Source organism: Myotis myotis, unplaced genomic scaffold (assembly GCF_014108235.1).
Source record: "Myotis myotis isolate mMyoMyo1 unplaced genomic scaffold, mMyoMyo1.p scaffold_m19_p_2, whole genome shotgun sequence".
Classification (NCBI taxonomy): Eukaryota; Metazoa; Chordata; class Mammalia; order Chiroptera; family Vespertilionidae; genus Myotis; species Myotis myotis.
Window position 1 is genome coordinate 4,713,397 of NW_023416324.1, and position 25,376 is coordinate 4,738,772.

The 25,376-nt window shown below is 61.2% G+C and overlaps 1 protein-coding gene across 15 annotated transcripts in view; it reads right to left on the minus strand.

The window, feature by feature from the left end:
• The window catches only part of CASZ1 (castor zinc finger 1), a 149,143-nt gene that overhangs the window by 34,619 nt on the left and 89,148 nt on the right, over positions 1–25,376 (minus strand). For 8 of the 15 annotated variants that reach the window (XM_036347380.1, XM_036347378.1, XM_036347385.1 and 5 more), the window contains one exon: positions 20,820–20,858. The exons of 4 other annotated variants lie outside the window; for them this stretch is intronic. In XM_036347380.1, coding sequence (XP_036203273.1) covers positions 20,820–20,858 — 39 coding nt within the window. Of the gene's footprint in view, positions 1–20,819; positions 20,878–21,329; positions 21,639–25,376 lie in introns of those variants that run through there. 3 more of the 15 variants (XM_036347382.1, XM_036347383.1, XM_036347384.1) reach the window with 3 other exon arrangements.

Consider the following 25,376-nt stretch of genomic DNA (forward strand, 5'->3'; position numbering starts at 1 on the left):
GCTCCAGCCCTCCACCCGCCAGCCCGCCCCCCTCCCTGGGCCCAATCTGTTTTCAAAGTGTGTCTGTCCTTTATTAAATTGTTTTCTTTTCCACATTATCAGTTGCCATGGAGACCTCATCTCTCGGATTATTTGAATTTCATTATATCTATTGATTTGGGAGCATTTCATCTTTTTTATTGTTTTTCTGTCAATTTTCAAAACGAATAACCATCTAATTTGCGTCAGTGCTGATTATGTTTGTCCCTCAATAGAGGTCGGCAGCTGCGCTGGGGAAACAAATCAATGAAAAACCATCATAAAACTCCCCACTCCGGTCTCCAGGATGTGTGGGTGACATTCCACGCCTGCGAGAGACACACTCATCAGCTCCAAGTTCGGCGACGGTGGCGGCAGCTCCGCTCCGCGTCCGCCTCCTCTGGCCTTAATATTTAATTCCGCGATTTGGGGCATTATTAGTGGTGTTTTTATTAGTGCGGGTGCCTGTGAGTGTTGGGTAGCGGGCTGGCCGTGGCGTTAATTTGTGGGTGAGGCAGGGAAACCCCCGGGGAGGGCAGGGCGGCCGGTGGGGAGTGGAGGGACGGACGGACGCTCGGGATGGAGGGCGCCCCGACGAGGGGCTGGAAAAGGGGGGGACGCAGACGCGGGACCGAGCGAAGGGGAGGAAAAGAGGGAATTCAAATTGCTTACTTTGTTGGTTTTTTTTAAATAATTTATGCAATTTTAAGCATTTATGTATAAATTTTTTAATAAGCCACCCTGGAGCAGGATGGCCATTAACATCCCAACGTCCTTCTGTCCAATGGGCTGGCGGAGAGGATCAATTTCTGAGAGTACTTTCCCTTTTTTATGACATGATAAAATGCTTTTAAAGCAACTTACACAAATATGGAAATTTTTTTTTTCTTTTTTTCCCCCATCCCCTCTCCCTTCCCCTAACAGCCTTCTTACCCACCAGGGAGGGGGGGGAGTGGGCTCTCTCTCTCTCTCTCTCTCTCCCTGGCACGCGCACGCTGGTGCTCACCCTCTCCCTCCGGCTGGGGTGGGGGCCGCGGGGCTGGCAGGGAGACAGCCCCAGTTCTAACTGGAACTGGCCGCCTGTCCTTTAACAAGGGCATAAACTTTCATTACCCATGCACGCAGTCAAAGACAATTTAGGGAAACGCGCTGCTCGGAAAAGGAAAACCTCAGCGATTCGCGGCCCACGCTGCTGCCATCTGGGGGGCTCTGGTCTCCAGCACCCGGGAGCCCGGGCCCTGACCCTGGGGCCCGGCCAGGCAGGGGCAGGGAGGAGGGTCGTCGCCTTGGCTAGAAGGGAGCACCCGGCGGGCAGGGGCTGGGCCCCCTCACACCCCTTCACTAACACCCCAGGCACGAGCCCTTGAGGGCAAGAGCTCTTCATTTCTGCCACCCCTGCTGGCACAGAGCGGAAGTCAGCTCTGTGGGCGGATGGATGGATGGACGGAGGGACCGAGTGCAGACTAAGGAGGAAAGTGGGCCCAGCAGTCCCGAGTCCCTTCCTTAGATCCACCAGGCAGGGGAGGGGCCCCCTCGCCAGTGTCACCCTCTGGAAGCAGGTCTAGGAAGGGATGCCTGTCGGGGGAGAGGACTGGGGTAACCAGAGCGAGAGCCGGAGGCCCGGCCACCATCACCCCTGCCTGGTCTGAGTCCCTAACTCCCTGAGACGAGCCAGGCCTAGTGAGAAAGAGAACAAGTGGTCCATGCCCAGTCTTGGGGACAGCCCTTACTTCCATGATCCTTCCACCCTGCACCCCTCCTCCAGACGGGGCACGGGGTGGGGGGAGGGGGGAGGCGGTGCTGAGCGGAGAGCCCTGCCCGAGGGCTGAGAGGGACGACCCTGGCTCCCAGCAGCCGGCCCGGAGCCCTTCCCACCCCGTCTCTGGGACAGAGTCCAGCCCTCCGAGACCACGCTCGGCACCTGGACTTGGCAGCTTCCAAATAACACACAGCGACATCCGAAACCTGGCCCCCTGGAAAGCCTGTCCCTTTAAGCGAGTTCCGCCTCTGCCCTGGGCCTCAGTGTTCTCACGTGAAACGGGGCTGCTGGAGGGATGACGTGGGGTGACGTGTCTGGCACGGAGCCGGTGGTGCAGGGTGCCTGCCCCTCTCCTGGGTGGGAACGTGAGCAGCGCTGAGTCCAGCCTCGCACAGCCCTGCCTTTGCCCAGGGGTCTGGCAGCTCTGGGTGGCCTCCTGCTTCCCCAGCTCTCCAATCCCAACTTTCTCCTCGGACCCTCGCCTGCCCAGCACAGCCAGCCCAAGGACCCTCTCGCCTTGGGTCCCCCGAGCATCTCCCGGGAGGCATCCCTCCTTTGGGCCGAGCCTGACTGCGGGCAGCCCGGGGAGGCCCCACAGCCCCCGGGATGCTGGGCGGCAGCAGCGAGGGAGCACCCCTGGGGGCCAGGCCACTCCCGGCCGCCCCGTGGGGACTCGGGGGAGCCGGGCTGCGCCCACCTCCTCCTCTTCTGTACTCAGACCCCCCCAACCGTCATTAAAATAACAAGTTTCTGTTACAATCTAAACATTCCCACATCGCATAAAGGGTTATATTACACCCGAGTCACTCCCGGGCCCATGTTTGCACAGAAAAGCTCACGGCAGGTCCCCCCTCCTGACGAAGTGACTTATTAAAGTTTAAACAGTAATTAACAGAACAATAAAAATAAAGGGATGTTTGGGGAGTCATAGCGCACACGGGGTTTTTGGCAGTGCCAGCAGTTTTTCAGTGCCCTGCGCTGGCAGCAAAATGCGACTGTGCAGCCAAGGGGACGGAGGACAGGGCCGGGGCTGGGCCAGCGAGACCTTGGGCCTAACGGGTGAGACGCGAGGGCCAGGCTGGAGGGAAGGGCTGAGGAGTCCAGGAGGCTGCAGGGGTCCGTGCGAGGCCGCCTGCCCCACTGGGCTCTGGAGTGGCAGGGTGGGCTGGCCGGGAGCAGGAGAGGAGACATGGGCAGGAAGTGCGGGGAGCTGGGTGGCAGAAGCTTGGCAAAGCCAGAGCCCAGCCCGTCCCCAGGCACTTCCGGGAGCCCAGGGCCTCAGTCCCATCCAGCCAACTCCAGGTGGACCTGGCTGGGGGAGGGGTCAGGTCCTGCGGCAGGGCAGCGATGTGGCATCCTCAGCCCCTGCAGGGAATGAATGATTCCCGGGGCTGGGCCCCAGCTACTCTGGATTTCCCTCCCAGTCGGCAGGTACCTGCCCTGCTCTGTGGCTGGGGCGGGACAGCGCGCACCTGGGAGCTCTCCTGCAGCTCCTGGCCTCCACTCAGCGTGAGGAAGGACTCGGGGAGAAAGGCCTTGCTCCCTCTCTCCCTCTGGGAGGGTGAGAGCAGCTAGCAGCTGGGCCCTGTGTGGGGCAGGAAGCACCTGGCTGGCTGGGCCGGGGCGGGGGTGGGGGGGTGGGGGGCGCACAATGGGGTCCTCATTTGCAAAGGTTCTCAGGGAGACGGGCCTGGGGGACTGGTCACCCTTCAGCCTCTGCCGTTCTCTCTGCCCAAGTTCCACCCTGAGGCTCAGACACCTGGCTGTGGGGGTGACAGAGAGCAGGGAGGGGCCTGGAGAGAGGAGGGCTCCATCGGAGGAGCCCAGCCCGCCTGGGGCCTGGGGAAGAGGGGACAGCAGGGACCCTTGGTGACCACAATACGTGTGTGTGATCTCATGCCATTCGGCCATGGACCCCAAGGTCCTGCTGGGCTGGCCCTGGACTCGCCCCTCCAGCTGCCCTGTCCCCTGGGCGCTGTCACAGGCTGTGCTGGGGGGGGAGGGGTGCTCTCCCGTGGTGTCCTCTGACCTTACTATCCCCAGAGCCCACGGCCACTTTCGCTGCCCTCGCCTGCCCGGCGCCCATGCCTGCCCTTCTCCAATGAGAGCCGCTATCGAATCAGCTGTCTCTCTCCCCAGCACAAAGTACTCATTCCCAAAAGTGGCTTTTCAGTATGGCGTCCCCAACGCGGTTCTACCCACAAGGCAGAGTGCAGGGCCGACCTGGGGACACTGCGAGGCCCCTCCGAACACGCTCCACCCTCCTGGTGGCCTTCTCCGTCTCCCTGTGCGCCGAGCGCACCAACCTGCCTGGGCCTGCCGCAGCCTCGGTCCCCCTGGCGCCTGCCTCTGACGGCCTGGACCAGCATCAAGCCCAGAAGCCACCCTGGCCCGGGGCAAGCAGCCCCGCCGGGTCCCTGGCACCGGCTCTAGGGCTGGTTCCTCCACATCGCGGCCTCAGGAGCTGACGTGAGCAGCGGCGAGCCACACGTGGAGGTGAGATGCTGGGCTGAGGCCAGAGACGCTCTCTAACCTCCTGTCTCCTGAGAGCTGGCTCCTGGGCAGCTGGCGGGCACACAGGGCAGAGGCCATGCCAACTGCCTCTCACCAAGGCCCCTGCAGACACAGCCGGCAAGGCCCCTACAGGCACAGCCGGCAAGGGGGGTGCAGGGTCCCACGGACCTCAGTGCCACTGGGCTCTGGGCACAAAGCACTTTGCCCTGAAGGTGTGAACAGGAGCCAGAGCTTTCTCCCCCCCTCTCCTGGGCTGAGCTCTTTGGGGCTCCACCCCCGGCCCCGAGATGGGTGACTCCTATGAGGAAAGACTGGAGGGTCGAGGCAGAGAGGTCAACACGGGGGTAGGCGATGCCACCCAAGCCCCAGCTGCTCTGCTTGGGAGCCAGGCTGGGAGGAACCACCAGCGATCAAACCCCTCGCTGCTGGGGGAAGCCGACCGAGTCACCCAGCGCCGAAGATGGTGGCCGGGGCATGGAGGGCACACCCGGGGCCAGGAGGAGGGCGGGCGGAAGGCCAGGCTCCGAGGAGGACTGGCAGGGGCAGAGGCCTTCCAACAGGTCCGCTCTCAGCTGGGCCGACGGGGAGCAGCTGCGCATCCTGAGCTGCTCCGTGTCTGGAACCCTCACCGTCTCCCGTCCCGGGGGCATGGCAAGGAGCTCCCAGGTGGCAGCTCTCATGGCAAAGGCTGCTCTCGATTTGCACAGAACTTCAGACCTGGGAGGGGCTGAGGGCTGAGAGGGTGAGAGGCTTGTGGAAAGCCTAGGTCACTCAGTCAGGACCTGACAAATTCAGGGACTCCACTCCCAGCCCCGGGCCTCTGACGACCAGCAGATCCAATTGCCACTCGACTGTGTTCTAAAGGGAAGGTTCTGAGCCCTGCAGACGGCTCCGCGGCCACCAGCCCAAACACCACACGCGCTCCCTGCCGGGCAGGCTTCCAGCCTTCCACGGGCCCACCCGGCACGGACCCCAGGGCTCTGGACCAGCACTGGGGGGCGGGGGGGGGGGGGCCAGGGCCTGGACTGCAGGCTCCTCAACGCTCTGAGGGAACCCATGAGGTCCGGCTCTCTGCGGCCGGTTCACTCACTAGAAATGGGGAGGACACGTGGGTGACCATGTGAGAGAGGGTGCGCGCATTTGGGCGCACGGAGGGCGCTCCAGTGTCAGAGTGGGGGGCCTCCTTGTGCTGTGAGGGGAAGGGGGGCCTGGGAGACAGAGGCCCCCAAAGGCAGCCCTAGGGGAGAAGGTGGGGATGGCAGCAGGTGGCAGAGGGGTGCTATGGATGCCGCCGCCACCCACCTCCCTACAGCCCATCTCCACAATCCCCGCTGAGGTCAACAAGGAGGGCAGGAGGGGACTAATTTGGGAGGATTTCTAAAACAGTGGCCCTGGTGGCGGGGCTTAGCGGTGGTCAGCCATCTGGAGTAAGGAATTACTGTCACCTCCCTGATCCTGGAGGCCCTAAACCCAAAGCTGGTTACCGCGTCTGGGGGAGGCAGCAGGTGGGGGGGTTGGGGGGCTTGTTTCAGGGAGACACTCACCAGCTTGGGAAGCATCTCCCTTGCCCTCGGAGGGGGCCCGGGGCCCGGGGAGGGGCCTGGCGAACCCCGTGTCCTCTGTGCCCATCGGCTCCCCCACCCGCTCACGCACACTCACTCCCTCGGCCGCGCCGGCTCGCGCAGGGGCCGTCAGGTAAATTAGATCTGAAAGCTGACAATTTCTGACCATATTTCCTTGATTATTTCAAACAAATGCACAGCAGCCGCTGTAAGGAGATTAAAGTGACATAAACGTCCCGAGTGGGAGGGGGGAGGGCAGAGGATTCAGGTCACCCCCATCCGTCCCCCGCCTGACAGACGCTATATCGCTATCCAATCCAATAAAAAATCCCCCCCTTTTGCTTTAATTAATTTTACAGCTAGCTTGCTTAATTACTTTCAATCAAAATCCTCCTGCCATCGCAAAATTAGAGATGGTTGAGCTCCATTAGCCTAAATTCTTCATTTCCATATAGAAAAGAGGCTGTCTGCACAGCCAGCCTGGGCCCCTGGCAGGACAGACGCCCGTCTGCCCGCCCGCTGCCAGCCAGCCCGCTCCTGGCTTCCGCTTCATGGCATCTCTGGCCCGCACATTTCCCCTCATTCTCCTCCACCGCTGCCCCTTGGGTGGAAGGAGTTGAGGTCCAGGAGGGGTGCACTGTGCCCCCAAGTCTCCCCATATTCATGCGGGGACTGCAGAGTGGGGCTGGGCTACCTGGGCCGGCGGCTTCCAGCAAAAGGCATGGCCAGTCCTGGGACCCGGCTTCCCTGCTGCGGGCCCTGCAGCTCTCCTGCTAGAGCTCATCCCCTGGCTGCCCCAACCTGGGCACCCCGACCTCCTGGGCCCTCTGCCCCATCTCCCTCAGGAGCAGAGCTCCTAGCAGGGCAGGAGCCGTCCAGCCTTGGACTTCGGCCCTGGGCATCGAGACCCCTGGAACCAATGTCACCCAGGGTCCCCTCTCTGCTGTCTCCTGACCGAACTCCCGGGCCAGCTGTTTAGATGGCACTAACAGGCCTGGTAGCTGCCCCCCCCCCCCGCGCCCCCCCCCAGACTCTGGTGCTCTCCTCGCCCTCCCATAGCCCTGGTTCCCAGCCTGCAACAGCTGCTCCTCCACCCCCAGCCTGGGTCCGGTGGGTGGTGGGTCTGGGCTCGGTCCACATCCTGTGCTTGCACTGGCTCCTATCTCCTCCCCTCCACCTGCCTCACCCTCACAGCCCCCAACCCCAGCTCCGGAAGCTCCACTTCAGGTTTTCCATGCTGCAGCCCCGAGTGTCACCACAGGGTCCAGCCCAACCTGGGCACCAGCTGATTAAGGATCTGCAACAGGATGTAGGGATTACAGTAAAACCTGGCTCCGGATCGACAGGGGCAGAGGGCCAAGTCCTGTCTCTGGGACTCCCCTCCCCTCCCAGCTGCCAAGTGCCTAGGAGGGCTGAGCCCCGGCGCCCTTCATGGGGTCTTCACTGGACTCTGGGAAGTGGATGACAAAGGGTAGCATTAGGGGACCCGGGCCAAGTCTGGCAGAAAGGAAGGACCAAGATGGGGTGGGGAAGGGGACTTAAGGCTAAAACCTGCCCCAGGTCCTTCTGGGGACAGGAAACCAAGCTCCTCGGGGAACTGGTCTGGAGCAGGGTGCCCCGGCCTGACTCGGGGCAAAGGCAGAGCACCCTGAAGGCTCCGGGAGGCCCTTCTCATCAGCGGACCTTCCAGCTGCCCATCCCTGAGGCTGAATGACTGTGGGGTGTGAGGCCAGCTCTGGGGTCGGGGTTGGGGTGGGAGGGGGCAGGGGCGAGGAAGCTGAAGCTGAACCGATCTCCCTGGACACCGGGGACCCACAGGTCAGTCTGCGGACTCCTTGCTGGTCCTGCTCTAAAGGTTAAGGTGACTCCCCTCTTCCTGGGCCGGCTGAGTGTCTCAGATGTGTCCCAAGCACCTGCTACCCTGTCCCCACTGGCCCGGAGACCCAAGGAGACTGGTTTCGGGTGTCAGGTCGCTCAGAGTCGAACGGGGAAGACACAGAAGGCTGCACACACCACTGAGGGCACAGAGGGGGGCGGCTGTGTTCCAGGAAGGCTGCCTGGCGTCCAGGTGAGGAGGGAGGCAAGCAGACCAGACACACCGCCCATCCGTGCCAGGCTTCCTGGGCAGGCTCCTCCCACAGCTCTGCCCGCAGGCAGGTCTCCCTCCTCTCGTCCTCTCCCTGCCCGCTCTTCAGTACGTCATCCACACCAGGGTTAGGTGCCAGGAAAGGCAGGAGCAGCCCCTGTCCTTGGTGGCACTTACTGACTTCCTGGTCGCTCTCTGTGCCCCTGGGGCATGGCTGAGCCACATTCCTGCTCTGCTTCTGCCCACCATGCCAGGCACCCGACGGGTTAAGTTGGTAGCAAGGCAGCTGGAAGAGCACATTCTGGGCCAGTTACCCAGAGTTCAAAGGGGCACAGCCACAGGGAGGGTAGCATCACTCACCATCCACCCCCCTGTCCACCAGCACCTGTGGAACAGGGAGCACCTGCCTCCTTCAACACAGGGCCTGGCTACCCCTCCTTCCTGTGCATCCCTCAGAGGTCCCAGCTGAAATGCCGCTTCCTCCGGGAAGCTCTCTGAGATTATCACACTCCGCCTGCTGCCCTCTCACTGCAACCTGCCCAGTGCGGTGGCACTTCGGTAATGACTGGTTTAATCACCCCTCTGCCTCACTCTTGACTGTAGGATCTGCGGGACGGGGCCACGGCTGCAGCCCAGAGCCTGACCCAATAAATATTTACTGAACGCATACAGAAAACCAAGTGCTTCTCAAGTTCATTAGGGGAAGAGCTGGGATTGGGGGTGTGTGGCCTGACCTCGGTACCAAGCCCTGTGGAGCTCTAGCAAGCTCTCCTGTCTGCAAGGATGGGGACTCCCTGGGTGGGACTGAGGCCGAAGCCCCTTCGCTTGGGTCTCCGGCCCTCTCTGCGCTTCCCGCTCACCTCCACATGCCCTTCACGGGCTCTGCCAGAACAAAAGAGGCCCCAGTTGTCCCGACGTTTCTGTGGGAGAGGAACAACTGTTCCAGCCAGGCCCTTTCTGAATAAATCCAGCAACTGTTTGCAGCGCGGCGCAACTCGCTCCCCACCTCCTGTCTCCTCCCAAAAAGGAGAAAAGGAAATTGAAAGAACGGACAGGGAAAATCCCACCCCGGGCCCCGCCATCTCCCTACACCCTCGATCGAGTCTGTCTGAAACGTTATTAACACAAAGAGGACACAGGGACAGCCACCTGCCACTGGGACAACTGGGACAGCCGCAGCAGAGGGCGAGGCTGTGAGATCAGGACCCAAAAAAAGGAGGTGAGGGAGTGGAGGATGGGGTGTGTGTGGGGGGGGCGGGGGGGGGGTGTTGGGACACGAGAGGAGGGGCCACGGGGAAGATCAAAGAGAAGGGAGAGGAGAGACTTGGGAGGGCAGCGGAGCACCTGGCCCTGCAGGAAAGAGGCGGGGAGGCCAAGGGGAGGGAGAGGCCGGAGGCCTGCAGGGCCCAGAAAGGCTCCTGGAGGCCAGGCTGCATGGGGGGCAGGGGGCTTATAGGGGGCAGGGGGTACAATGGGGGCGGGGGGAGGTGAAGAAGGGAAAGAGAGTTGACTGGGGAAGAGGGAGCGAGGTCTATTAAAAACCTCTCAGTGCATAACACAAAATGTCAGGGTTTATAGCTTCATTCTTGGCATTGCCGGGACTGGGAACCCTGCACAGAAATGTCACCGCTTGTCATGTTTAATCACCTGCTGTTTGTTAACACCTTCCCTGCAAGGAGCCTGTCTCAATCTGCCCCTGGGCCCCCCAGGGACCCGGAAACAGAAAACATCGCCGTCTCCTTCCCTGGGCTCTCGGCCCTGCTTCAGGGTCTCCGGGGAGGAGCTCCCTTCGCCGTCCATCTGAACGCCTCCCAGGAGCCCCAAAGGGCAAGAGGCCCACGTGACCCCAGTGAGGGGCCGTGACCTCCAGCTGCAGGGGCTGGGTGCTGCCGGGCTCACTGCCTTTCCCCTGCCCCTTCTGTCGGTCTTTCCAGGGCTGTCTGTCCATTCTGTCTAGGCCCCCTGAGTCCCGCGCCCTGCGGGTGGGAGAAGATAAGTACCGGCAGGCCCACTCAGGTCCCCGCCGCCTGGGATTCACCAATCTGCCTGTTGGAACAGCAACTGCCACATAACGTCTACCATTCAAAGCCACCACCTTCGGTGACAATCCCGGACCACACCGTCTGTGGTTCTGGCGTGGCGCTCTCTCTGAGCACGCTTTGCTGGGTTGTTTAGACTAGGAATTCTCAGTCCTACTGCCCCATAATTCCTTCCTTGGGGGCGGGAGTAGGTGTGGGGTGAGAGGCTGGACCAGGCCACCCAGCAGTGCAGGTCTTTCCCAGAACGCCTGGCTGGTCCCCTCCCCTGAACGCACAGGGTGGTCGACACCAGGAAGAGCTGGGTCCTCACGCAGATGACACCTTTGCAAACTCAGGCGGCCGGGGCGCAGCCCACGTGCAGGGGCAGCTGTCTGCATAGCAGCCGGGTTATCCTGGACGGTGCCCCAGGCAGCCCCGTGCCTTTCAGCAGCCATGAGGCCGGTGGTGCGCTGAGCTGCAGGGTCTCCCCGTGAGCCAGGGGCCGTGTCCCCATCTTCCCTTCCAGCAAATTCCATGCTCGCACAGAAACATACCCGGCAAACCCTTCGTCTGGAGCATCTGCTCACTTAGACTTTCTTCCTGAAGACCCCATGTCTCGTCTAGTCCGTTCACTTCATTTCACTGGAGACAAGTTTCCAACTCCCTCCCCGCTCCCTGCAAACAGACAGGGGTGCCCCTTGCTGGGGAGACGGCACTAATGAGTGCCTTTTGAGGAGTCTTCCCCCCAAAGCTCACAATGCACTGCATCAACGACTGCATTTTACGCAGGGAAGGCCCAGGGCCGTGTCCACATGTAAAGGCAGGATACGTATGGGGCCCAGAGACTCGGACCTGGCAGCACAGGAAACATGGAGCACGGGAAGTGTCCCTGACTCGGCGCTGCTGTTGGAGGGGTCCCGGGGATGCCCCTCTCCCCAGGGGAAGGAAGCCCTGCTTCGCCGTCTCCCTGCATTTGGGAACAAGCCCGTCGGTGTCTGGGTACCAGGACAGCTCGCTGCCTTTCTCTGCGGGAGGGATGAGCATGAGGATATCGGACGTGGCCCGCCCTGCTCTCAGAAGGCAGGCCCCGGGGAAACTCACGGGGTCCTGTTGCCACAAACGTGCATGGTATTCCATGTCCTCTCGGGGGGCGGGGGGGGGGGGCAGTGTTAGGGGGTGAGGAGGTTTTCAGGCAGCTCTGTCTCTGTCGTGCCTGGGGAGGCATGTATGCACCCGCCCCCTCCCCCCGAGGTCACATGTTCCCAGGGGAACGCACAGCCCACAGAGCGCGCCTGGTTGGTGTTGGATGGTTTTAGGTGGAGCCGGTTGTAAGGAACCCTTCCCGGACAGAGGCTCCCGTGGATGCGCAGGATCCCCAGGACCCCGAGGGAGGGGACTGTCAATCAGCCCGTCCTCCTGCCTCAAAGACTGGGGGTTCCTAGGACGTGGGTCTTTCCAGGCCTGGGCAAACCACACTGCTGACTGACTACATGGCATGACAGTTCGAAACTGCTCCCACGGCCCTTCCTTCTTGGTTCCAAGAGAAGTGATCCACCCCCAGGGCGAACTGACGAAACGGGGCGTTCTCTCGCCCAAGACGGGGCTCACGGGAGCCTCTCTCAGCTGGGGGTTCTGAAAAGCTGGTCCCCGCCATTGAGAGGGACCCCGAGCACACATGGGACACTTCCTGCCAACTTAGCAGGCCACGGTGGAGCCCCAAAGAGCCAGGGGCGGGGCCTGGCCCGAGATTTGGGGGAGTCCCCCGGTCTAGCGCTGCTCTGCCTGAGTCACTTGGACTTATCAGATGAGCACAGCCTCCCAGCCAGGCCCCTGCTCTAATCCTTTCATTAATTTACTATTGGATGGAAAATTACTCCTCACCCAGGAATTTAAGTTTTCATCTTAGTTTAAGTTAGATTCTTAAAGCAATTACCAAGGCATCTGGCGATGACCTCACCGAGGCGGCCGGGCTGGAGGAGAGAGGGCAGCCCTGAGGCTGCACAGACCCCTGGCTCCAGGTCCCCGAGGCGAGTGCCAGGAGGACGGGGCCCCTGAACACCTGTCCGGGGCGCTGGGAGGGAAGCGGGGGTCCCCGGCAATCTCTGATATTTGCTGTTTGTGGAAAAACTCCTTTCGACGCCACCTGCCCCGTGAACTTACTGGTGACAGTTGTTGAAAAGCCTCAGCAGCTGGTGCCGCGGGAGCATTTTCTATTTTTAATTGTTTGATCAGAATATTAACTCATCTAGGCCCATTCCCAAGGCACACTTCCCAGCCAAAGGGTTTCCCCCACTCCCAGACCTTCCTCTCTCTCTCCCTCCCTAGTCAGAAACCGACTCTGAAACGAATCATTTGGAACACAGACCTCCCTGAGTTTGCAGAGGGTCAGAGCAGCGGAGAGAGAAAAAACAGGCTCCTCACCAGCGGGCCCCTCGCGGACCTCCCCTCTTTCCCCGAGCCTCCAGGGACAGGCTGGCTCCAGGACCCGAGGCACTGCCCCTCCGACCTGACCCCCCTCTTCCTGGCTAGCGGAAGACTCAGCTTCCTCCTCTCCCCTCCGGGGAGCCCCATGGACGCAGTCTGCTCACTTGTCAACGTGGAGGGCAATCAGAGACACCTGGACACTCAGGGGACCCTCAGAGAGGGGGCCCTGGGAGGGGGACACATGCCCCTGGGCTCAGGGGAGCTGGCAAGAGGCTGGCTGTCCTCTTAGTTTCCATTTCCAAGAGGAAAGACAGGAGGGTAGCGTCTCTACGGAGCCCACAGGAGCGCCTGCCAGCAACCCCTCCGGCCCAGCCCCCCAGGGACAAAGTCACACAGCCCAGGCCCAGGGAATTGTCACTCAAGCTTGAGACGAAGGGGCTGCCGGGGACAAATCCACCCCCTTGGCTCCCTCACCCCATCCTAGGAAGGCCTCCCACCCAGCACAGGGGCCACTTGGCCTCCTGGCCTCCTCTCCCTACCCGTCCTTGGCCCCCCTGCCATGCTCTTCCCTCTCAAGGTCACAGGGCTGTCCACACCAGGAATATTTACTCACCAGACTGGCCCTGTTAGCAACACTCACCACAAATATGCTTTCTGATAAAGTTGGCAGAAAAAAAGTTCTAGAGCTCAAAACAATGTCAGAAACCACCGCCCACCCCCACCGCGGGTGAGCGGGGTGGGGCCGGCCAACAGGTCACCCCGGCGGCGGGCACACGTCCTGGGAGGCTTTTGTCACTCCCACTCCCTCACTCCTGTTCTACTTCCCAACATACAGCCTGTTGCCAGGGGACCGAGGGCTGGGGATGGTTCTAGGCTGGCACTAAGTCTGGGCGCCCAGAGGGCACGGCCAGCAGCAGGGGCGTGGGGAGAGGTCCCCCGAGACCGAGACCCGGACCGGCGGCCAGGCGCTCCGGGGGCCCCTGGAGGACAGGCCTGGCGGCCTCCCCAGGCCGCCTCACCTCGCTGAGCCCCTTCCCGCCGCCCGCCCTCCCTCTGTGCACATGGGCTTTAATGTTTTTATTACCTGTTTGACTCGCTGCCTTATTGCTTCTCCCCTTAATGGGGCCGTAACCGTGGAAACAAGGAATAAACGGCCACCAGAAAATGAGATGATTAAACAGGTCACCCTGGCAAAACAAACTCAGCCAAGGAACCTCTGGGGGTGGGGAAGGTAGGCTCCCCTTCCCCCCACCCACGGCCAGAAAGCTTGGACCGGACCCAGGACCAGCATCCCTATCCCTAGAAACTGGGGCAGGTACTGTGGGGCGCCCCCTGCTGGGCAGCGGGGCACCTGGCCAATCCTTCCCCAAGGCTCCCCTGAACCTCCAGGCAGCCCTCCAGGTTGGCTGGGGCTCCTGGGCTGAGGGAGGGAGGCCCTGATCTAGAGGGAGCTGAAAATCACAGGCAAGGAGAAGTGCACAAAGTTTCCCGATGCTCTCCCCTGGCCTCCTGGGTGCCCCGATTTCTCCCTGTGCCGGAGCCCCAGGCCCTAACGCGCCTCCTGTTCTCACACAGCACATTCCCTCCGGGCCCCTCAGTCCATGGAGAAAGTCCTGTAAGAAAAGGCCAGCACAGGCCAGCGCTCAACCCAGGACGGTTTCCTCTGGAAGCCCCTGGTCTTTGGAGCCACAGAACGTGTCCGTTCCCTTCTTCCATCCCTCTCCCCCAACGCCAGGCAGTGCCCTCTGTCAGGAGAGGGCCCTCTTGGCTTCAGGAAGGGGTCCCAGCCGCCACGCGCCTATGGCGCTCACGGAGACTATGGGGCCAGGAGAGCCCTCGGGAGGCAGGCAGCCTGTGGGGTTTTACGACCAGGCCCCACAGCCGGCTCAGGAGTGGCCGAAACGCCAGGCCAGGGGCCTCTGTCCTGGGGGTGTGGGGTCGGTCCTCTTTCTGGCCCTGGGTCCACCCACCTGGAGGAGTTCTGGGACTGGAAGTAGGACCTAGAGAGGATGGACATGCTGTCTGGGGGGAGATGGAGACGGACCAAGGAGGAAGCAGAGAAGAGGCCCAGACCACCCACTGGATCCGCCCTCCTGTCCTGTACAGGCAACAGACGTCATATGCCAAGTCTGACCTCACGCCCAGCCCCTCCCAGCCCCAAGCCACGGTCATGGTTAGTGGGTACCTCGGGGCCCCATCCAGCCATTCAATGTCTATCTCTATCTTTATGCCCCCCCTCGTCCCCTTCAGGCCATCCCTAATCCCAGCCCCACTCATTCCTGTAAATGAGGCTGCAAAAGCTCTCGAGGAGCTAAAACCCAGGTCCCAAGGGAATCGGCCAATGTTTCCTGCCTGCCTCCTTCTGCCCCCACTAAGAAGCCGAAGAGGCACTTGGTGACGAGGCACATCCATCAATCAATTCCACCGGCACTCAGAGCGGGCGGGCGCAAGACCAGCCCCGGACCCAGCCCTGGGAGATGTCCGTGGAGAGCTAACGCTAACGTCGCCATTACGAGCAGCAGTCACAGAAGAGAGGGCTCCTGGCCTTGGCCTCTGGTGGCCAGAGTCTGGCAGTCTGAGTGCTGCCGCCCTGACACCCCAATGTCATGGGCATGACCAGACCCTCAAAGGAGCAGGTCCCCAGCCAGCCTCATCTCTTTCCAGGGGCCACTGGGTATGAGGCTGCCAAGGGGGAGGGGGCAAGAAAGGTAGGCAGCAGGGCCTGGCTTTGGGGAGCTGGGCAGCCTGGGCAGTAAGGACAGAAAGCTGTGGTCACAGAAGGTGAAGCAAGAGTTACACTCTCAGGGTGGGTGGGGCGTACAGGACAAGAGAGGGACGAACCCAGGTGGAACCCTAGAAGTTGCAGGCGGTTCAGGGAGCATGGTCTGCCTAGCTTCACCAGTCCCAGGACCGCCCATCCTTTTTCAAGTTCAAAGGCCACTCCTGCACAAAGCTCCCTGGGCCCTCTGTCCCTGGCCCCTCTACCTGATGTGACCAATGAACACACAACTGCCCCCCCCCCCCCCAACCGGGTAGGCCCCGAAGACCTGGGAAGGACCAGTGGTCTTCATTCCTGCCGCTCCCACCCAGGGGTTCCCGGATGCTCACTGAACTGCAGACCTCACCACCTGAATGGGGTCTCTTCCCCGACAGGGGACGCTTGGCTCGATGAATGTGGGGTGTGGAGATGCTATGCTGGAGTCAGGCAGCGGCACTGGTGAGTGCTGGACCACCAAGGTGCCACCTTTCACAGTCAATCCAAGGGAAGCAGTCTCTCCTCTGCACACAGGCCGCCAGCCTTCCTCACCTTCCTCCTCCCTCTCCTCCTGTCCCTCCTCCTCCTCCTCCCCAGCTCCTTCCTCCTCCTGCTGTTCCCTGGCCCAGCTATCCCAGCACAGCTGCTGCTTGCCTAGGGGACCCACAAGCTGTAATTACTGCAGAGCAACTTCCTTCCCCCTGAAGATGAGGAGGAGGAGGAAGAGTAGGAGAATGAGGAGGAGGGGGAGGAGCTGCAGCCAGTGGGTCAAGGTTTAAAAAACCAGCGCGGGGAGGGCAGTGTTAAAGAGGAAGCCTTGGGGCTGGGGGTGGAGGGGCGGGGAGGGTGGGGGTCGGGGGATGAGCCTGACCCTTCTGAGAATGGTGGGCCAGCCAGAGGAGGCTGACTGAGGGGCCAGCGCCCGGCTCACCTGGCAGGATCTAGGGAGAGGAGGAGTCAGGCCCGGAGCCTGGCCGGGCTCCGCCCAATCCCTGCCCAGGGACTTGAGCCAGGGCAGCAGCTTTAATGAGGAGATGCTGCTGCCGTGACTCAGCCCTCCAAAGGTGCCTCCATTTATTTTATTTTTCCATCATAAAAAAACCCAAGCTGCAACTCGGCCAGATTCCCTGGCCACGGGGGAGGGGGGGGGGGAGGGGGGAGCATGGGAGTGACAGTGAGGCCTGAGAGATCGACTCCACGGCCCTGGGCCCTCCCTGGAGAGGACAGCTCATGGGTGTCCCTGGCTGGTCCCTACAGGGAAAAGGGGCCTGTTGCGGGGCCCCGTGGGGTCCTTCCAGCCCTGCCCTCGCTGCCTCTGCCTCCGGTTGGAGGGAACCGACCCGGCGAGGCCTTCCATCCTGAGGTCTGCTCTGACGTCTTACAACCGACCGAGCCAGGGCTGGTTCAAGGGGCGGCTTCACAGTCCCGAGCTGCCTGCCTTGAATGCTTTCTGCCGAAGAACGGGTCCAATGGATGTGCCGCTCACCTCGACCACGCGCCCCGCCCACGAGAACGCGGCACTGAATCCTCTGGTCAAATCAGGCTGGGAGTCGGGGACCTTAAAGGTCATCTGATGCTCCCGTCCCTCCACACACACAGCCAGCCTGTGTGAATGGTACCCGGAAACTCACTACTTCCCAGAGAGCCCGTTCTGTCCTGGGCTCTGCCTGCTCCTTCTTGCCAAGATGGCACTGAGCACCTACCCCCTGCAGCAGACTGGCAGAACCGGTGCCCAACCTGACTGCAGGGATTGGCCCCAGCGCAGACTGGTCGAGTGGGTGGATCTGGCCAAGTAAAGGCTTGAGGGAGGAAAATCGAGGGCAGGCAACCTGCTCTGCCCCCAGCCCGGCGTGGAGTCTCTTCTCCAGAAACAGCACAGGAACCTTCCCAATTCCCCATACACATGGGGCCTAAGGTGTAACCAGAGCCAGCCGGCCGGCCAGGTTCCTAGAAGCCTCCATTCCTGGCAAGGAGCTGGCCTTGCCCGGGAGGCTCGCCGAAGTCCCGAGAGTCTGGAGGGGGCTGGCACTACGGGCAGCAGGGGCCTGAGCAGTCCACACAGAGGCTGGGCTGGGAAAACCACATTTGTGCCCACTGGGGCCAGATGCCGCCTGAAAAAAGTCTTCTCCTACCTTGAGACTGTGTGCCCTCCAAGCACGTGGCGACTAGGAGATTCCACTCCCAGAACCAGGCTGCCAAGCCAACCTGGCTCAGCTCCCTTGACCCCATCCTTCCTGGCTTCCTCCACGGCCGAGGCCGAGGCTGGGGCCAGGCGGCAATGGGGACCTGGACGCAATGCAGGGGCCCTCAGCCTGGAGTCCCAGCAGCGCTTAATCCAGGAAAGAGCAGCAGGCCTGGCTCAGCCAGTGGCCTCGACTCCTCCCACTGACCCACCTCTGCAACATGGCTGCGGCCCTGGTGCCAGGAGGGCAGTGCAGCCCCTCGTCGGCTCCCCCTGCGGTCCCTGACCACCCCCTTGAACTTGCCTACGTGGCCCCTGACCTGTCAGGGCCGACCTTGGATCCTCTGATGGACAGCTCTAACCCTGAACAGCCCCTCCCCTTCTTCTCGAGTTCCTCCTGGGGCGAGTGGGACAATTTATAACCAGATCCCAGAAAAACAAGGAAAGGGCAGCTTCCTTTCCAAAGCTCTACCCTGTTCCGCAGCCACTCTCACCCGGCCCCAACTCAGCCTAGTGGGGCCTAATCCTGGGGCGCTTCCCAACGGTGGATGGATTTACCTGCGTCTGAAAGCTTCCTCCGGCCTCCTCTCCCCTTCCCGTCTCCCGACCCCAGGGAAATCACTCTAAAAGGGCCTAATGGAACTATGTCCTCCTCTCTTCCTCTCTCCTCCCTCCCTCTCTTTCTCTTTCCTTTTTTTTTTTTATTAGCATTTGTGGAATTTATTCCCAAACTCTCCTAATCTTCCGTACACAACCATTTGATTTGCATAACCCAACCCCCTCTCATAAAAACTGGCTGCTAGTTTAATTAAAAAATGTAAATTTGCTGTCATCTCGGGGCCTGGTGAATTAGGACGACATCGGCATTTTTTATTGCTAAAGACGTCCAGATTGATCCAGCCCTTGGCTGAACTATGGTGGGGGGAAAGGGGCCCACATGGCCCCTGAGGGTCTGGAGATCCTGCTGTCCCCTCCTGAGAAGCTGGGTTCTCCCACGACTGACTGGCTTAGAGCTGGAGTGCTTCAGGGCCTAGACCTGGCCGAGGCGGGAGGTGATGCTAACCCACGGTCCAGTGCTCACTGGGTCCCTGGTACCAGCCAGCAGTCATCTGGGGCCGGTGCTTCCAGCTTGTGCTGTTCTAGAGAGGCCCTGGGTGGCAGCTGCCCACAGTCCCACAAAAGAAGAGGGCCCCTAACTGCCCCAGCACGAGCCCTGGCCACACAGGAGGCCCTGGCCCTGGCCGGGTCCAGAAGTACATCCCAGAGATGGAGGGAAGATGACCATGGAGTAGCCAGAGGTGGCTCAGAGGGGATCTCAGAGTTCCCACCTGCTTCCCTTTTTGTGTGAACGGGGGAAAGTGTTTTCTTCTGAAGTTCTGAGATTACATGAAACTTCCAGGTTCAAAGAAAAGGCTGAGATGGTATCACCAGATGACTCCTCCAAGAAAGAGTCAGAACCCTGACTCCCTGGACCTCCCCTCACGGAGCGGCCAGAGTCCAGCTCTGGGGCTTGCTGGGAGCGCCTCCCTCCAGCTCCAAGAGGGACTGGCTGACCTCAGGGGCCCTAAGAGCTTCTAGGAAAAGCTTCCAGGGCCTGTCACCGGGGTGCTGGGAGAAGCAGTCTCCCTCAGGCCCAGGAGAGATGTTGCAAGAGGTTCTGCCACCCACAAGCCCAGGGAGCCCTCCCCCGAGTCGGGGACACCCTACAGAAGGGCTCTGCCGCCGTGCCCCCACCGTAGACTGGGGAGGACTGGTGGGTGTAGGGCAGGAGGGTGGATGCCCGCTCCAGTTGGTACCCAGGTTGGAAGGAGGAATACAGAGGGCCCGCCTTCCAGCTGAGTAATGCCCGGGTCCCCTGTGCCCGCCCACAAGCACAGGCCCGGCCCCAGGTAGGGAGTGGCGCCTCACCCAGCCCATCCGTAAGGCCTGCTCCTCATAGGGATGGGTGGGGGCCCTGTTTCCGAAGAAAGGGGCTGGGGCCTGAGAGGGCGGCGATGAGACACCTGATTAGAGGTGGGGGCGGGCTGCTTCTGTGTGGGAGTGGAGGGCAGGGAGGGGCAGGGAGGGGCAGGGTGGCAGCAGAAGCCTTCACCACTTTGCCCAGCAGGGGGTGTCACACCCTTCCGGGGCACAAAGGTCCCCAGGACCTCCACATCAGATACACCTAGGTCACACCTGGCTGGACACAGTCTTAACCCTCTGGGCGCGACCCCTTCCCCCTCACACATCCCCTACCCAAAGCCAACCACCATGTCACCCCCCCCCCCGGGCCCCCCAGCGCTGCCCTCCTGTCCTCTCTGTCCAATCCCCTTTGACCTCAGAAGGTCGAATGTCAGCTCATGGGTCCCAAGGGACAACGCTACGAACTTGGGCCCATTATAAACAGCAACTCTAATAGCCACCAACACCACTTATCCTCCTATAAACGAAGCAGAAGGGTTCAGAGGTCAGTCTCAACGAACTATCAACCTGTTTATCACTGACTTCTTTTTAAAAACATTTAGGAAGAAGCTACCAGCTTTTGTCGGCCTGGGATCCGAGGGTCCTGGTCAGAATTTGGTTTCAGAAGAGAGGGCTGATGGGAAGCCTGACGGTAAATCTCACTCGGGCCTTAGGTCAGAACCCCGGATGGGGAATGAAGAGAAATATGGAGTGACATTAGATTAAAACCAAGAAAACACCCAGATCTCTGGATACACTCTGCCAGGCCTGCACCATGCCCATGGAACCCTAGCCTAGGTGCCACGCTAGCCCCCCCCCAAAACCCAGAGTCCACATTTAGTCGTTGGTTTTGGTCTACCCCCTCCCAGGGTGGGGACCCGGAAGGGGGATGGTAGCCAGTCCTGGGCCCAACACTTTGAACTGATAACAGCCACCTCATCCCACGGATTCTCAGGTGAAAAATACTCATTAGCCATAATAAGCAGCTTGATCATCCGACACAGCCTTGTCCCAAATAAATTAAATTCCTTTACCTTGAGACAGTCGCCCCGAAACCAGACTAACCACCTTTCCCAACAGGACGCTGCTTTCAAAAACTAAACCACCCCCCACTAAAAAAATAAAAACACACACCCCACAGCCAGACACAGAGATCTCTGCGGGGGGAAAAAAACACACACATACAGACACAGAAAACACACGGTGCCATTCAAAAGACATGGAGAAGCAAAACCCCCACAAAAAACCCCTAAATCCTCTCTCTGGGTGCCCCCCAGCTCCCTCTCCCCTCCCTTCTTTCATAATGACAAGCATGAGATTAGTCATAGTCACTAAGCAAGTAGCAAATAATAACAATAATATCATCCGAAGGAAGCCTCGCAATCCAGAAACCGGGGCGAGAAGCGGGGCCGCACGGACCCCCTCCGGGCCAGGGCCAGCACCCGCCCCCCAGCCCCCGCCCCCCGCCCCGCCGCGACCTCATTGGGCTAAAAATAATAACTTCCGTAAAAGAACCGAAAGAAAAGTGAAACAGCTCCCCAGGTTCCCACCGGCCAGTACCTGTACCGAGATCCATGCTCCTCTCTTTGGTCCCAAACTCTTCCAGGATCGCCGAAAACAGCAGAGGGAAGGAAAAGAAGACTCTGTTTAGTCTCTCGCCGCGCCCCCCGCTCCACACCCCTGCGCCCCCTCCGCGCGCCGCGCCCCCCATCGAGGGGCGGCCGGGTCCCCGGGACCCGGGACGAAATGCGCAGGGGGCCCGGGGCGGGAGAGCGAAACTTCCCCTCCCTGCCCCGTCGCTCTCACGCTCGGGCATCGCACACGCATCGGAGCAGCTCCGCTCCGCTCCCGAGTTTATTAAACTAAAAGAGAAACTATTTATAGACGCGGCCGGGTCGGGGGGCCCGGCCGGCCCGGGAAGCAGAGGGGCGCCCCCGCCCGCCCGCCCGCCCGATCGGCGGCCCGGCTCCCGCCGCCCCCGCCCCGCCCGCGCCCCCCGCCCCGCGCCGGTCCCGGGTCGGAGCCCCGCGGCGCGCCCCCGGCCCTCCCCCGCCCCACTCGGGTACTCACCATAGTCGGAGAGTCGAAAGCCGAATTCACTTAAATAATCAACTTTCATAATACTTAATTAATGCCTAATTGCAACTGATTACTCCCCGAATAACAAGTTGTTTTAAAGCCCTGATGTCATTGCTCCTGACGGTAACACTCAGGGTAACAGTTTGGCAGGAGGGAGCGGCGGGCGGGAGCGGCCGGGGGCGCTGCCAGGCGCCGAGGTGATTGGCAGGGCGGCCGCGGCGCCGCCTCCCGCGGGCCCGCCCGCGCCGCCCCGGCAGGTGAAAGAGCAGCCCGGCCCGCGCGCCCGCGGCCGCGGAGTGAATGGGCTCGCGCTCGCCCGCCCGCCCGCCCGCCGCGCGCCCGCCCCGCGCCCTGCGCTCGCTCCCCGCGCGCCCCCGCTCCCCGCTCCCCGCGCGCCCCCGCTCTCCGCTCCCCGCGCGCCCCCGCTCCCCGCGCGCGCCCCCGCCGGCTCCCTCGCGTGCGCACGGGGCTGCCGCGCACCGGCTGGGGCGGCCGGCCTTTGGGTTCAGTGATTCCCCGAACCTCAGACTTCGGGGAAGGGGGGGGCCAGGGGGGACCCGGCGGCCGAGGCTCGCGCTCCCACGCTCCCCTCTGCGCTCGGGCCTCGCAGGCGCGACTCGACGGCGGCGGCGCGCGGACTCTCCCCGGCGCCGGGCAGCCCGGGGTTCGCGGCGCGCGCGGCCGCGCAAACTTTTCCGCGCGGGCGGGCGCGGGTGGGAGCGCCACGGGGTCGCGCAGCCGAGCCGCACGCTCTCGTGCTTCCCCTCGCGCGCCCCGCGGACTCGGGGGGCCGGCGTCCCAGGGTTGTTTTCCCCCCCAGCTGGGACCCGAACCTCGTGTTGGTGGTGGTTTGCTTTTTTAGCTCGAAGAAGAAAAATCTCTGGGCGGTGGGGCGTGGTGTGTCAGGGAAAAACTCGCGGCAGGCTCCAGGAGTGCGGGGGACGCCCCCCCATCACTACCACCCCGCCCCCGGGCTTCCGCCGCTAGGGTTTGGCTTTGCCTTTAAAATGGCCCTGGTGCCCTGCCCACCCGGGCGGACTGCACAGCCCTGGTCTCAGGCCTCTCTCCTCCCTCCTCCCGCCAGGGCAGAAGCTTCTATCATTTATCTGAGTGTCATCACCTGGGCCCCGCCTCCCCGTAGCAGATGTGGGGGGGGGGCACAGGCACCCCTCAACCAAGGAGCCAGCGTCCTAACACTTGTGCCTCTGTCCACTCCTTGCCCCTCCTCGTTTTCTCTGAGAAGGCACGCTGGTGGGTCTCTCTGCCATGGCCCCCAAACGCCCCTGCTATGCCGGGTAAGTTAAACTTTAGTGGCCAAGTTACGCACTGGGCCTGGGGGGCTCAGGGGAGGAGGCAGCCAGGCCAGCAGGCAGCTGAGCTGGTGAAACACCTGGATGGCACTGCCCCCAGCTCTCCTTCTGTCCTGGCTGCGTCCACCCTCCTGTTTCAGGGGAGGCCACACTGCCTTCCATAGGCCAGGACCCCTGGCTTTCTCTGGTCTCTGGGCGGCACCCAGCAAATGGGTGCTGGCCTGTGTTTGCAATATTTCTGTTTTGCAAAGCCAAGGGCCCACGGAGGCCTCGGGGCAAAGACGTCAGTTGACAATCTACTCCTTCTCCCACGTTCCCTTATTTTTCTTTTTTCTTGGATTGCTCTTTAGTTTCAAATGGCCTCACAGGGAGGTTAGCATCCCTCACCTACCTCACTGCCTTCTTGGCATTCCCGGTTGTCACACAACCCTCCACCCTTCAGGCCTGCCCCAGACCCCTGTAGGAACAGTAGGTGGAGGCTCAGAAGCTTCACCGAGTGTCCTCTGTCCCTCAAACTCTGCGTAAGGGAGCGGAGCTCTTTAAACAAACCGAGGCACGCGCGACCCAGCGGCTGGGACAACTGCTGGCACAGGGCAGCCGGGCAGAGAGGACCATGAGCTTCTGCTCCCCATGCAGGACCTCAGACAGGGCATCTCTGGGTCCAGGACTGCTCTGGGGTACACACACGTCTCGGGGTGCACCCACCCATGACTTCCCAAAGCAAGGTCTACAGCTTCGGGCTGTAACAACAGAGAGTCAGTCCCAAACCCCAATCCTGAGTGTCCGTTTCCCCATGTGGGCAATGGCTGCAGAGGGAAGCCTGAAGATAGGGGCAGATGGATGATTTCTGGGTGCATTTGAAGGCATCTCATGTAAGGGGAGCTCCATGCAGATATGACCCATGGCCTGCTGCCTCCTTTTGAAGACCTGAGGGGCTTCTGCTGATGGTGATCAGGAGGCAAGGCCAACTGGATTGGCTGCACGAGAACTTCTGAGGTCTCTGGTGGACCAAGACTGGAGAGGAATGGCCGAAGGGACAGAACTCAGAGAGCTGGAAGGCAGGCAAGCAGGCAGGGCCAGCCAGAGGGACCGCCAAGTGCAGCCAGTGGTGGAGGGAGGCGGGGGCTGCCCGGACAGCCTCTGCCCTGCCAAGGCGATGGCCACAGTCAGCGACTGTGGGGTTAAGAGGCCCTGCCCCAGGGTGAGGGGCCTCCGCGGACAGACCAGAGAGGCCCAGGAAACGAGGCCATCTTGTGTTCTGATTTGAGAAGGTCTGAGAAGAAGGCTGAGCCACTGAGGGCCTGGGTGTGAGTCAGAGGCCGCATAATGGAGGGGTCCCGTGTTTCTATCTGTCTCTCTCCCTTTGGGTGTGCGCTCGTAGGAACGGGAGAGGCCAGAACTCTGGCATCTGTGGCCCATTTCTAACTTGAGGATCCTGATGTGCTGACACCTCCTTAGACCCTGAGGCCAGGCCACGGTCAGGACATTTGTGCCTGGGACTTGGGGGACGAACAGCCCAATGACACAATCCCTCCAGGTCTCGAGGCCCTGGGCCCAGAGCCACCAGCTCCTCCTGACACGCCTCACCTCTGAGAGAAAGAGTGGAGACATGGGCAACGATCCCACCCCAGGCCCCTCACGGGAGCCCCGGAAACAGCCGGCTCCCCGGCGCGCTTCAGCCGCTGGCTCCCGTCCCCTCGCAGCCCCGGTTTGCCCACTCATTCTCCCTCCCTCCCGAGCCTGCGGCCTTCTCACTCACCAGCCTGTTTACACACCAGGTATCTCATGCTTTATCTGCTCTCATTTTGAATTTGTAACTTTCACATAAACTTGAACAAAGCTCCTTTTGTTCCTGCACCCCACCCCAGGATCCCAATAAACTGGTTCCCTCCGAGGCGACTGGGCCAGGGCACAGGAGCCTTGGCCAAAGACTGTGTGTGCATGTGAGCAAGCATGTTCGCACCTGCGAGGGAGTCCGCGTGCTTGCGTGTGAGCGTGCTTCCCAGGCTGACGGAGGGAGGGTGGCAGGGAGAGCCGTCAGCGAGCGAAGTGTGGACAGGACGCCGTGGCACAGGGACAGGACAGCCTGCCAGGGCACCAGAGGCGGTGGGCCACGGGAGGGTGGGTGTCAGGGCAGCGGGGAGACAGGGCCGAAGGAAGCCAAGGGCAGGGGGAGCAGCGGAGCGGGTGGCGGAGCGAGGGGCTGGGGCCAGGCTGGAGCTGAGTGTGAGGCAGAGCCAGGGATTGCATGATGGTGGGATAGGGGCTGGCACAGCCGCACGCTTGGCCCCGTAATCCTGTTAGCCAGCAATCTCCATTCCGAAAGAGCTTCATTTCTTTGTGAATATTTGTAAACTAGATATCTAATGGAAAATTATAGGAAAATTATAGTGAAATTCATGACGGAGAAATCCGATTATCCCTAATTCAATTATGCCATCTTAGCCCACACAGCACATTTCCCATTTTTTTCCCATAAATACCGATGCCAGGGGTCCCGGTAATCAAATAAAATTGAAAATCATCTTCCCATTAAATTCAATTAGCCGCAATTTCTAAAGCCTATCAGAGATTTTAATTACTAAATTATAAAATTCTCCAATGCTAAATTGAAACCAAAAAAATTGCACATCCTTATATTTCACAGGAAAAAAAAAAAAGGGCCAGCAAAATCCTTGAAAAATGCCCTCCTCGCTGTGCTCAGCTCCAAAGCAGGTTCCCCAACTGG